The sequence below is a fragment of the Tyto alba genome, unplaced genomic scaffold, assembly GCF_018691265.1.
Source record: "Tyto alba isolate M040663 unplaced genomic scaffold, T.alba_DEE_v4.0 Super-Scaffold_18, whole genome shotgun sequence".
In the NCBI taxonomy this organism is placed as follows: domain Eukaryota; kingdom Metazoa; phylum Chordata; class Aves; order Strigiformes; family Tytonidae; genus Tyto; species Tyto alba.
The window spans coordinates 7,448,117-7,462,201 of NW_024881280.1; the positions used below are offsets into that span (position 1 = coordinate 7,448,117).

Sequence of the window (14,085 nt, forward strand, 5' to 3'; positions counted from 1 at the left end):
CCCGCCAGATGCACAGAGTGACCAAAAAATAAAAAAAGGGGGGGGATTTGGATGTTTGTTTTCAAGCCTCTCTCTAAGTTCATGTAGTTTGAACATCCCTTCTGCTTCCTCGGCTTGCAAGGGAAAACCCTGGAGCTTCGTCACAGGTGAGGGAGCCTCATTCACGGGCGTGTCCGGCCACGTGCCATTGCACTTACGGGGCAGCAGCAGGCTCACTCCGCTGATCAGCACGTAGCTAATTGCAGTCACACGCCACACGCTTAATGTAGTTTAAAAAAAAAAAAAAATAATAAAAAAAAAAAAGCAACATTCAGCCAACTATGTGTGAAATTTGCCAACTCTTCCATTCTCGAAAAAAAACAAAAACAAAACCCAGAACCCCAGCAGCTTTCTCTAGGCGGAGTGAAACAGCCAGTTAAGGCTGACTGCGGGGAGGATGGGGGCTACCGGGGGCGACTGCTTCGAAGACACTTCTGTGAGGCAGCTGGGTGGGTTTTAGAGCGACTGATACAAGTTCAGGCTTGTCTATGGAGAAAAGTTACTTGAATAAAGGATGATGTGAATTAGAGAATAATTGTTCCCAGTTAACACAAATGTTCTTCCTCTGCAAAGAGCCTACCTAGGAGGGGAGTTATTCAGGAACAGCGTTGCAGAGCAAGCATCATAAAACCCCTTGCCTGCACAGTAACTGTAAAATTCTGAAATGCATTCACTAGCCTGAATACAAACGAGAATGTCTACATTTAAACTCTACCATAACATCAGGGGAAAATGGAACACCAGAATTTAAAAGAAACATGAAAGACAGCCATGTGAAAGCCAGGTGACATGTTAGCACGGTATGGAGAGAGGGCTCCCACATGTGATTTATTCCTTCCCAGAGGAAGGCCCAGCTGGGAAGTTAAGATGCAGGGATACATCAGAGGAACTACAAGAATAGCTGAGAGGTGAGATAAACAGGAATTGCTTCTCCTAGTAGGATAGCATTTGATAAATACACCTTGAGAATAAAGCCACTAGTTTCAAGAACATTTACATAATAACACTTGTTACAAGAACATTTACATAACTTTAATAGTCTGATCCTACACATCAGTTTTCTGTCCCAACCAGTAGGAGATTTCCAAATAGGTTCTAACCTCAGAGCAACAGTAACAGTTTTTCTTGGTTTTGAAAAAGATGGTGAAGGTTTATTCAGGGCAACAGTGTGCACAAACTACACATATGCTTAGCTTTGTCTTAATTCACAGTTCTCATAACACTGAGATGCAAGGCTATGAGGGTCATGCATTTAAAAATTAACACCTTTAAATGGAAACGCTTCTCCTGCCAACTGAAAGCCCTGAAGACAACACCTGGGTCTTGAGAAGAGCTGGGTAAGGCTAAGGAGCAGGGAGGAAAAAAACAGGTGCTTGCAAACCAGTGTCACAGAGGTGACAAGGGACACTAATCCCTGGCTGCCTGGAAGCTCACATCGGCTCCTGTTGAGTACGGCAGGCTTGACACAAACCAGCAATACTGTCAAAAAAGGAAGAGACAGTCCACAGGGAAACTCAAGAAGCATGAAAGTGGTGTTTCAGTGTTTTCCTCCCCTACCTCATTCTATCAGTGATGGTCATCAGCTAAGGAAGGAAGGAGTCATTGTTTCATACCTGAGTACTGAAACACTTCCTCATGCTCGAGATGCAAACAAATTCCCTCACACGCCCCTAGAAGAACACCATGTAAATAGGGTTTGGTACAAAATGCCAGGAAGACCCATTAGCTTTGGAGTAACTTCACTTTCCTGAGGGAAGAGGCAGGAGCTAAGAGGAGGGTGAAGCTGGAAGAAACCCAACTCATCTTATCATACCTTCCTCTGTTTCATAAGGCGTTTGTTGCAGGCTTCTCAGAGGAGCAAATGCTATTCTGAGTGCTACAAAAAAGACTTGTTCACAATACAGACCTGCTGGTTGAATCTGAGAGCTGGGCCATCTGTATCATCCCAGTAATGATGCTCCTGAGAGAAAGGATGAACCGCCCCTTCCCCTCTCTCATTCACTGCTACGCACCGGGGACAGGCTGCAAATAAAAAAAAAATTCTCCACAATTCAGTTTGTGCTTACACCTAGGAGCATATAATGTGGTTGCCTTTATTTTGGTGCATGTAGGTCTCAGTTACACTTCATGCACAAGCAGCATCCCTTTGGATAGCGAGCTGAAAATTGTTTTTCCGGCCGCTGGAGCAGAAATTTCCAAAGGACAGCAGGCAGCGCATCACCGTCCCTTCTTGAGCAGGAAGGGGGGTGCAGGACGGGCCTGTACGGCTCCCGCAGAGTTACAGTGTGTGTTTCAGACTGCACAGTCAACAGGAAAGGAAAGTTGGAGGCAGAACTGAGAGGCTGAGGAGCCTACAGGCTCCTACAGTGTATCTGGGAGCAGGAGCAGGCCAGCTTCACGGAGAGTCAGAGATCAGGACTGGCAGCGCAGCGGTCACAGGGCAGCATTTCCCAAATTACACTGACCCACATCCTGCCCCCAAGTGATTTTATCGGTCGTGCTCCTCCTCCTCCCAGCTGCAACTCGGCTGGTCCTGAGCTACAATCAAAGCAGTGCAGATCCCCGTCCCTTCTGCACAGAGCTTTTCCCACTGAGCTTTGTGTGCCTCCCCCACTGGGAAATCCTGCTGAAGGAAATACTTCGGGAATATGGGAATAAAGCAAGATACAGCTCTAGGCAGGCAGGCGGCTTTCCACAAACGGAACAGGAGACAGCAAAGAGCAGATACATGGTGGTGGGGAAAGCATGCAACAGAAACGGGGGAAGGCACAGAAGTAACACTACATTTGGACTGTGCAGTATTAATATCCCAAAGTTAAGAATTAAAGCAGTTCTAGGTGAAAGCCCTCCTGCAGTAACCTGTTTATCTCTCTGCAGAATAGGAAGAGGTGATCTAGTGGCTAAACGAAGAGAACAGAATTGACCCATGATAGAAAATGGCTTGAGGGCTAATTAATCTCCCCCTGATTTGGATGAAGTGGACTCCAATTTATCACAAAATAATTAAAAGCAGAAGTTGAAAGAATTCTGAAGACACCATGAAGCCAAGAAACCGAACCAGTTTTAAGGAGTGGGAAGCTTGTGTGGAAGGGACCGCACAGTGACTGTACAGCTTAACAGAATGATTTCTGAGACAGAATGATTTCTGAGGACAGTGCGATGCGGGTCCCTGTCCATCTGATACACGTGATTTTGAAGAGGAGTCGAGATGCCAGAGTGCTCTATTTTTATAGCATAATAACCCTACATGGTGGCTTTCACAACCTGTCTGTGGTGAGCAAGGAGAAGTTTTTCTCTCGCTTCTTTCATGCATCATTTGGCTCATTTTTTTTTCCCCAGCTCTTTTGCTTGGTTTTGACATCCTCAAGGGTGCTGACGATTAACCACATCCAGAGAGAAGATGGAAGGTGAACTGCACTGGGGTTCATCAGGTTGCATTTTATCGGTGGCCTGGCTGGCACGGCCTGTCCACATGCTTAAGGGTTAAATTCAGCAAATCCCTTTCTCCTGGCTCTGACTGCCCTGCAATATATTTTTTTTAGAGAACATAATGGTTTCGATTACCCTTACTCTCTTCCAAAGGAATATTACAGTTGCAGTTTTCAGTCTTTAACTGTAAGATTTAGTTTTGTCACTGCTTGGTAAGACTTTGTCGACTGCGTGTGGCAGTGGGCAGAATGGGTGTCCTAGGGACCCTGCTGAACTAGACATCCCTTGCAGGCTGAACTACAAAAATGTGTGTGAGGGTGGGACATGACAGCACTTTTTAGTCCTAACTTCTCAGATGACCTAAGAAAATGATCACCTTTAAACATCTTCAACAGTAGTATTAATCAGTGAACTGTATTTAAAGAGTTTTGTAGTAATTAGTGAGTAAAATGCTAACAGACAGCACGAGGAATACACAGCATTCCCAACATCCCCCAAAACACACTGACATCTATTACACCATTACAGCTTAAAACACAAACTCAGTTCATTCAATATTTGTTTTCTGCCACTAGCAAATACCTTAATCCCTCGAAGGAAAGTGACTTCCTCTGCCATTAATCCACAAGACAAGTGCGCAACACACAGCTGGAGTGAAAAGATGCTCAGACTGAAACCTCAAAGAACAAAGCTTCAGTGTGCGTGTCCATTTTACTCACTTCACAGAAGTGTTCCCCACAGTGTTGACCACAAAACTACCTCCAGCTCCTTAAAAAAATTCCCAGTCTTTGTCTTTCTAGCACTACTTCCTTTCCCAAATCAAGAAATTTGAGTAGACCAGCCGTCACATGAATTCCTCCTAATTCCTTGCTTAGTATCACAGCAGCTCAGTTATTCTATGATGCATAATACAAAGAATGCATCTGTTTAAATTTAACTTTTTACAGAAATTGAACTGGATATGTTCTAGCAGTTCATTTACTTCACTGCTACATTAGATCCTCCTGAATTTGTTAGCCTGACACAAGGTTTTGCAAGCAGAGAGGCTATCGATACTTTTGCCACAACCTGTGATGTCATCTGGTATTTCTTTTGAAGATTAAATGACTTCATATTTTTATATTACCAGTTTTAAAAATATCAATATTTAATCTTCCAAAAGTATAGCATGCAACAGTACATATTACATTTGTGTAATCTTTTCAAGTTACAATTTATTTTTTTTCCTCTCCACTTTGGATTACAAATTGATACAACTGTCTAGCAGTTTGAAAATCAAGACCGCACATAAAAAAGTCCTTTCAACTCCCATTGAAAAAAATAAAAAAAAAAAGGGGGGGGGGGGGGGGGGGGGGGGGGCGGGGTGTGGAAAGAAAAAACAGTAGAGTATGACGTCCCAAAACAATCAACTGTACTGAATTCAACGATCATAATTCAGGTAGTATGTAGTTACACATATTATACTTGCTTCTGTTTTCTTGTGAACTCCTGCATACTTACTCCAAAACAGATTACGAGATAGTCAGTGAATACAGACATGCCATAAGGGTGGAGCTGTAACTGAAAAAGGTTACAAACGTGATATTCAGAAGAGTGTAGACGCTCTAGAGCATTACACTGAGCAGCATATGTCTCTAGATGCATTTCCAGATGCGCACTCTCCATGCTCTCTTCCCTAATCCTCTCATTCATACAGCTATATGCATAAAAAACACAAAGACACTGATTTACATAAAATTATCTCACTCCATTTTATTTAAGATTTTCTTCTCCAGTTAGTAAAAGAAAGATGTGTCTCTCTTTATACATATGTACAAGTTCAGTTATAAAAATAGACAGCACATTCAAAGAGAAAAAAAGGCTTGGCATTTGTCTGATTCCCTCTAAATATCATATATACATGTGAATAGGAGGGGAAGGGGGAAGTCTTCATGAGTTAATTAAACACCACTTCCCCCTCAATTATCCCCTGCAAATCTGTTTAAAAATCAATCTAACTAAGCTCAGTTCTGCTATTTTCAGGTGTGCAAATTAGAGGCAGAGCCAACAGGAAGCACTCGCTCCACACTGTAGGACGCCAGGCAAAGGATTTGGGGTTGGAAAAAAATTATAATAATAAAAAAAAGTCATCTTCTGCTGTCACAGCCCAGACCTGCAACTCAACTTGCTTCTCTCAAGGGATGAAAGTGCCCCGGCAGAACAGCCTTTTCATTCGACGTGTCAGACAGAAGAACTGCCCCACACCTAAATCTCAGTGCAATGCAGACAACGCTCACGGCAAAGCGAGGGGTTACGGGGGGTGGGGTTTGTGCATCGAGAACGGGGAAGGAGCAACCAGGGCATGAGAAGACAGATGGGCACCGGCAGTGCTGCCCCCGAGCAGCCTCACGGGACAGGGGTCCCGGCACCCGCACGCCGCGGTGAGCTCAGCCAAGCGAGGGTGTGCCATGACCACAAGGGTGAAGGGAAAACACACTGGAAGAACAGTCAGCGGATGGCTGGGATACGAGATTTTTTTTTTTTTTTTTTTTTTTTTTTTTTTTCCCCAGGATTTGGCTGGAAGGGGGAATGGCACAGTTCTCTCCCTCTCAGGACTGTTTTTCGTTGCTCCCCTCGCAGCACGGCAAGCTGCAGAACCGCGCTCTGCTATGGCACAGTGAGAGGAGCAGCAGCAAACTCTTCCGCGGCACTTCAACTTTCCCTCCTCTTGTGATTTGTACAAATTGCAGCCTGACTTTGTTTCTACGCTTCTAAGAGTCCTGCACACCTCAAAAGGGAGATAAATCATTCTGAACATGGCGAGTGTTCGTGCTGATGAGAACTCTGAAGTCCAAACCAGACCACTGGCTCGTGGTTTCTTTCCCTGCATGAAGCAGAAGCAGAGCTGCTGCTCTCACTAGGCCTGCCAGCATTCTGTCCTGCCGCTCGGAACCTCTTCCTGACAAATGGTGCTGAAAAGAGGCCATTCCCTGGAAAACACCTGAGGCACCTGCTTTTGCATTTTAAACCTTTAAAGAACCCAGAGGCCCATGCCAGAAGAAGCCAAGATTGGGTGTTTTTGATCATGCATCATCTTCAGCTTAGCCCCCAACTACCCCAGCATGTACACTGACCAGCTGCCAGCACGGAAATGTCTTGTGACTCTACAGGATACTCCTGGGGCTCAGATACTGATTTCATAGGATAAAACAAACGCTGGGTTCCACCTCAAGCTACAAGAGAGAAAGTATATTGGTGTGACTTCAAGCACACACAGCTGCAGGATATTGCATGGAGTAGCTGGATTTTTTTGGGGAACCTCTGTCAGATGCGTCAATAAAACACAAGCTGACGCTCTCCCAGTCACCCCAGACTCCCTTCCCTCCTTCTCGCAGTGTCTGCAAAGATAGTTTTTTGGAATACACATAATCAAAGTGCTCACATAAACCACCCACTCCCATTGTGCTTTGATTTTCTTTTCACACACACGCTGGACCGTAACAAGGCATTTGTTTGCATGCCTTCAACTGGCAGGGTGGTCTACTCTGAAAGCCAACGCAGTTCAGACAAGCTTTGGGGGTTCAAAATTACTACCGACCACCTGAGGTGTGGGCACCTTTGCTTTGCTTCCGAATTGGAGTTTCCGATATGAGACTGCTGGTCAGGTTTAAGCTTTTGGGAGTCCCACAAACACTGTTTCCTTTGCTCAAAGGGGAGCTCAAGGGAGAAGAGGCGCTTGAAGGTCCAAAATCTGCTAGTCCAGAGGGCCGAATAATTGCTGTTTGCAGAGGGCTACTTGCAGACATGCCTAGTAACGGAAAAGAGAATCAAATTCCACGTGAGCATCTTATTCCACTCGTGTCTCTTCAACAACTAACAACGTACTAACAATCAGCCCTAAGAGCACCCTGTGTTCAATATGATTTAAGAGAGTTTAATGAAGAGGGATGTCCTTAAGATACAAAACATTTTGCAGTTATACCCTGGGCCACCTTCAGCTGGCGTAAAGCTGAAGCTCCATCACCATCAGTTTAGCAGATTTTGGGACCTGATGCTGTAACTTCAACATGACCGCAGCGCAGGAATGCCACAGCCATGCCCATGGGCTTAAACAACACTATCCGATTTGTCTGGACACCAAAACAAAAAACACGAGGAAAAATATCCGGTATGAGGTAATTCAAAGGGCAAGACGAGACTTCTGCAGGACTAGCCTCTCAAGGCCATCTGTGGTAAACCTGGCTAACCCCTCACCCCCTCCACCGCTACCACGCCACACTGTGTACTGCCTGGATCTCAGAATATAATGGACCAGCAATACCAACACCACGACACTTCTCAGCTGTTTTTTGACAGGCTGTGGACAGCAATCACCCGGAGCCACGCTGGTGGCTCTGCGCTGGGCAGCCTGCCTCCTCCCCCTCCCCACGTACCTTTCGAGACGTTGTACCCGTAGGCCGCGTACGCGGCGGCCGAGGCTGCCGCCGCCCCGGCTTTGGCACCTGCCATTGCGGCCGCGCTTCCCGCTATTGACTTCCGGCTTCTGGCTTTCCCAGCGCCGCCTTTCGATCCGCCGCCTGAACCTTTGGGACGGCCCCGGCTTCGGCCTGACTGGCCTCTGCCGCTGAGAGGTGGATCTTGCATTGAAACACCTAACCAGAATGTTGAAACAGTAACTGCTATAGCGTTTCGGGTGACTCACAAGCGAACAGAGCGTCACACCTACCCATCATTTATATTAATGCTGTCCCTATTAACTGATACTTTTAACCTACATTAATACAGACAGTGTTAGCAAGCAGTGATTCCATGAAAACAAATCACGTATGCAAAACTTTACTCTCCATTAACTAAATCTTATTAACTCCGACTGCTTGTCATTATTATTACGAATCCAATCCACAAATAGGCGGAGGATTCCAGGTCCTACTTCAGAATGAAGCATCTTCTTACTTGAAGATAGATATGAAGTTTCTTCCGTGTGCTATCTCTGAAGAAACTTGTCAAGAACCATGGCTCTTACTTATTCCAGTGTAGAAAACTATGGTATTTGAAAACATTTGCCATTATTTAAAATTACAGTGGCTCCAATCACACACTGGAAATAGACAACTGACTATTAGCCCAACAGTAAAGTCAAGGAAAAGTTTAGAGATTAATAGTTCCGTGGTTGTCTGAAATTTGGTAATGTGTACACAACGGAAGGCAAGCCCTCTGTATCACAGCAACAAAGGACAAAACTTTTTAAGAGTAACTAACACAGAAAAGAGGAAACACGTGGTGAATGACAGACTATAAACAGATGTCCTCTCAAATCAGAAGGAATTTCCCAATGAAAAGGCAATCTTTTCCCCCAAATCTTGCCAACCATCTATATACTCTGGTTAAAATGCAGACAACATATCACCTAGCTATACAAAGTCAATCTTTAATAAATATTAGTAGTAAGTCAAAGCAAAAATACTGACCATTCATGGTATCTGAAACAGAGCCAGTAATGGAAGCAGGAGAATTTGTTGCCCTTGACTGAGGTGCTGAAGAAGCTGGATCATCCACAATCACAAGCATATCACTGCTGCTCTCATCGGGGGGGATAGAGCCCATATGTAATTCACTGCTAATGGATATCTAAACATGACAGAGAACAAAGCCATTCACTTCTCATGTTAGGGAAGGGTACAAACATAGTAAGATCTTTAAAAGACATATAGTCACAAGCAATTAATTGGCACTTGATCTGTTCTCTCTCATTTTCTCTCTGCAAGACTAGCAGCATGATACACGATCTGCCTAATCACACCACACCCTCTATTTACATGCTGAGCTGCAGTAAAGACCTCCAGGAACTGCTTGATTTCGATTAATGAAAATAGATGTCAAGTTAAGGAGCAGGAGACTAATGGTCTCAGCACAGATTTAAGAAAACGGCTCTTCAACTGTGCATCTTCAACTGCATGAGAGAAAACAATAGGATTCTTAACCTATTACTACTCCTAATAAAAATCTTGGTCAGCAAGGGAACAATACAACATAGGAAGCTTAATCCACATGGCACAGAACAAAATATATTTGCTGCCAAAATCAATGTGCAATTCTTTACAAAAAGATGAAGGAAAATAAGATGTGTGCCACTAAGAGTTTACAATTTAAATTCCAGAGGAAAAAACCCATGCTAATCCAGAATGAGAAGCAAGCAGAGAAGGAGATGTAGATGAGACTAGCAGAAAGAAACTGAACATCAAGCAGCCGTTTGAGGGATACTGTTTGATTCAGGAGCAGAAAGACTGTTCTTGCTATGGAAGGTATTGGTATGGAAGAAGGCACACGATTACAAATGTGAGCATGACAAAGGCAGGAAAAAGGGAAAATAAAGTAGGAAGGAAGTAAGTGGGACTGCAGGCAGGAATGGAAAAATTTCAGGGGCTGGCCAGGAGGAGAGTCAGGGCATGAGCTCACTGAAAGAAAGTGAGGTAGAGAGCAATAATGAGAAGTCAAGCAACATGAGGAGCTGTAAGGCAGCTTGTTTAACAGCTGTTATGCTTTCAGTAAATTATTTCATTTCCACGGTTTACTTTTAAGACACCTCACCTCCCCACACACTTGAAGTTCTACACTAGCTAAGATAATGGAAAGCAAGACTCCTACAAGACGTAAGGCCACAATTGAAATAGTATATAGTTTAAAGCAGCAGCGAGCTGTACCTCACTGAAAGGGCTGGGCATGGCCGAGTCCACACTAATGAAGGAGTCATCCCCATCAGCAGACAGGTTGGAGTTATCAGCTGAGGGAACAAATGGGATCACAAGGTTCATGCCCTCCTTCTTTCTCTTCCCATCCAATTCATCTTCCTTCTTCTTCTGAAATACATAAAACAATACCAGGAATGAGAAAGACGATACAACAGAAGAAAGGGAAAAATCAACCCAAAATCTCAACATCTAACGCAGTATTATAACTCAAGGAATGCAACGTCCAGAATTTCCCAAAACAAGTTTCTGAAGGGCACAGTAAAGGCTCCTTCTTTAGATTTAAGCGGGGTTTGGTATTTTTTCTTCCTAAAATAGTTGGAATCATGGAGAAGTACTCTTACAGAATTACTTTGGTTTCCATTACCTTTTGGAGTGAGCTTGAAATTCTTCACCATTACACAAAATTCCAATTGATTAATGCAAAGTGTCCCTGTCGCAAAAATTATAAACTAGTTTTAATGATCTTTTTAAACAAACTGATCTTCCCTTGTACCACAGAAGCCAGATAGCTACATGGGTTTTATCTGTGTTTGGTGCTTCATTTACATTCCCTTTTTGTCCTTGGAGAACAAAATCTTGATTAAGTCACCCTTTTGTATGCCATTTGTTTTTTTTCAAGCACAAGTCCTCAAATTGTTGCTTGTAGACTACTGGTGATCTACAGTGTTGTTTGGATACGCAGTACTTCCCTTTTTTTTTTTTAAGTTGCTAATGATATAAAATGCAGATAGCTGTGATATTTTGCAGTATCCTCCTCCTGTGTAAGGAAGTGCCACATGTTGATGTTCAATGGTAAAGGGAAGAAGGCTTTACTCATTAAACTGCCTTTGCATAAAATGTTTCCACACCGCATAATAGTGAGCCTGAAGCTCTTCCAACTATCACTGACACAGGCAACCTCTTTGCCTCAAAGTACCTTTTCAGCATATTTTTCCCTTTTACGTTTACGTTCCTTCACACGATTTGTTTCTTCTTGCTGTCGCTTCTCTTCTTGACGCTGACGCACTGTCAGAAAAGAAATACAAAGTTATCACCACTGGAAAGATATTTCATATCCTTTTGTGAATCTTACAAGAAATTCTAGTTCTAACAGAACTGTGAAGAAAAGTCAGCTGTATTAAAACTAAACCATGTTGAAAACACCACTATCTTAAAACTATTTGTATCCAAATTACTCAAAAGTCTCACAGTGAAATTCTTTCAAGCAATGTAAAAGCATACACCTCTAAATACAGCTTCAAAAGTATGATGAAATACAGCATTTTAACTGATGCTTTTCTTGTCATGACCTACATAAATCTTGTCAAAACTTTGTCATTCAGGAACAATGTAATGATCCTGAGTGAGTGCCAATAAAAACTTTATCACATCATCATTTCTCTCTTGCACAACTTCATCTTTCAGCTCAGCAGGGATATGAAACCAGCTTGTACTAACAAGAATTGGCAATACAAAAAGAGCCAGGAAACAGAAGTTGTTATCAGCAATACATGTGTTTGTAGAGATAAAAACACAGATTTCATAAGCTGAAGTGGAAGATGGGGAAAATGCTACAACACAAATTTCACATACATTTCTTTTCTAGTTCCTCATCATCCAGCAGAAGGCTGACCACCTCTTTTGGCTTCAAGGTGTCAGGCTTGAAATTGCCACCTGAAATCACCATTCGTTGGATCTAGAAGGAAAAAAACAATTGAGAAAAAAGGGGAAATTACTCAAAGCAACCATGAACCATTCACTGACAGACAGCCAAAAAAAGATGCCAGCGCATCTGTGTAAGTCAGAATTCACTCGACTTCTCTACCATACCAAAGTTAGTAGCAAAATTTCAGGGAAGATATATTAAGTGTATAATTAAGAGTATGAAATACGAAAAGCAACTGAGCTAGAAAGCAGAAAATTACCATCCCTTGTGCAAAGCTACACTTCTTCTAAAGCACCATGTAACACACAACAAATGATAACAGTGTTAAATATACTACTGAACAAAAAAAAAAATACAATGGTATTCCTGTCAAGTATAAAATACCAGTCCAATTTTTCAAGTAATCTGCACAGAGGACCATACAGATCACATTCTTAAAGTGCGGGTACAACGTTTTTAGTCTCCTTGACTGAAAACTAAATCTCTGTATGGAGTCAGTGTCTCAGTTTAAGCAATTCACTCAACCTCTATTACTGCAACTATATTAAAAAACAAACAAACAAACAAAAACTAACACAGAAGAGTTGTAACTTAGGAATAGAGTACAAGCTTTAGCATAAGCCAATTCTGATGTTCTGGATTACTAGCAAAAAGACCACACTTTATTTTCAGGTTGATAACAGGTGACTCTAGTGGGGTATCCTACAGAAAATGGGTAAGTTTCAACAAGGGAAACAAGAATGCATTCAGCTGGAGATGCTTCAGTTGCTGCAGCACCATGATCAGCAACTAATTAAGAAAAAAGCTAAAAGAAAGCCTGAATACACAACACATCTGAATGTGGTATGTAGTATGCCTACGGCTACCAAAGAAAGTGAATCTGCTTAATTTTTTCTTGCCAATAAAATGTCACAAGGTTTAAAGGTTCTAATACACTTACTGCTTGATGCTGCAGGACACTTAAGAGTTCTGGCCACCCTCACACCTCAAATAATTTTCACTTGATTAACTTCCAAATTTCTTTAAAAAAAAAAAATTCAGCTGTGATGTAAGTGTAACATGAGAGGAATCAGTAGCCCTGACACAGCAAAGACAGAAGCTCTAGTCTTAAAGAAACCTGAGTAGTTTCACTGCATCCTACGAAATAGTTTTCATGAAGTCATAGTGTAAATAATTAGCTTCTTCCTAGTTCATATAATGCAGCTGTAATGCTGCTGTATTAGAGACACAGATTTGTTTATTTGAACATTCCTTTTCGGCTTCTCTTCCATCTCCCTGCAGGTACTTTTTCTGTTTCTTTACTCATTTTGATATGTGTTTTCTGATACTGTTTTTGTAACTTCTTGTTCCAGGTGATTTCTTTATTCCTACCTCACTCTTCTCCTTAGCCCTTTGTAAGATGCGCTCCTCAATGGTGCCTTTACATATCAACCGGTACACAGTGACTTGTTTGGTTTGACCCAGCCTGTGTGCCCGGTCCATGGCTTGCTGGTCTACTGTTGGGTTCCAATCACTGTCATAGAAAATTACCTGCAAAAGAACACCGGACCAGAAAGGATTAAAATAAAACCATACATTTAGAGCAGCTGGTGATTAAACAAACAAAAACTACTGCCCCACTGCAGACCGTATTAACCTGGCTTTGCCCAGTCCTATGAAGTCTTTCCTATTACATTTCAGATGAGTTTCAAACTAATTGACACTCCATGTTTCAACTTCCACAGAACGTCTTTAGTATTTTCTTCAACAAATCTGCTTCAGAGGCACAAAATTCCCAAGTTTGTCACATTAAATCACTGTCATGTAATTAATTATAGGCTAACAACATCACAAACCCACTTTAGTGTTATTTCCCTTAAGAAGGAAAAGCCCATCAAATTAGAATTTCACATGAGCAGTATTACTCCAAGCTTTTTTTTTTTATTTCAAATCTGGATTAAGTCTAGTTTAGTCTGACACTTCCAGTACTTTTATTGCAAAAAACTGAGATGTCACATTACATTCATATCACCCTATCTTTCTAACAGTATTTATAGTACGCATACAAAACAAAAACATTGGAAAAAATTTTAGACAGCAAAGTATTCAAGAAGTTACAAAACCACAGAACTAAAAACTCTCATGCAAGGAGCCTGCAGAAGCATGACGGTGCTTCCATCCATTTATTTCCTCTGTTGAAGCAACTTCAATGAAGAGAACTTTTCAACCCTGAAAATCCTACAGATACTTGCTTTCTTCTTTTAA

The 14,085-nt window shown here is 42.3% G+C and overlaps 1 protein-coding gene across 2 annotated transcripts in view; it reads right to left on the minus strand.

Moving 5' to 3' along the window:
• Positions 1–5,194: 5,194 nt before the first annotated feature.
• INO80 (INO80 complex ATPase subunit) overlaps positions 5,195–14,085 on the minus strand; it is a 70,701-nt gene continuing 61,810 nt past the window's right edge. For both annotated transcript variants that reach the window (XM_042791022.1, XM_032990086.2), the window contains exons 30-36: positions 13,213–13,371; positions 11,769–11,871; positions 11,113–11,201; positions 10,149–10,304; positions 8,916–9,075; positions 7,881–8,099; positions 5,195–7,255 (exon numbers count right to left, since the gene is read on the minus strand). In XM_042791022.1, the coding sequence (XP_042646956.1) occupies positions 7,038–7,255; positions 7,881–8,099; positions 8,916–9,075; positions 10,149–10,304; positions 11,113–11,201; positions 11,769–11,871; positions 13,213–13,371 (1,104 nt within the window). In that variant the 3' untranslated portion in view covers positions 5,195–7,037. The remainder of the gene's footprint in view (positions 7,256–7,880; positions 8,100–8,915; positions 9,076–10,148; positions 10,305–11,112; positions 11,202–11,768; positions 11,872–13,212; positions 13,372–14,085) is intronic.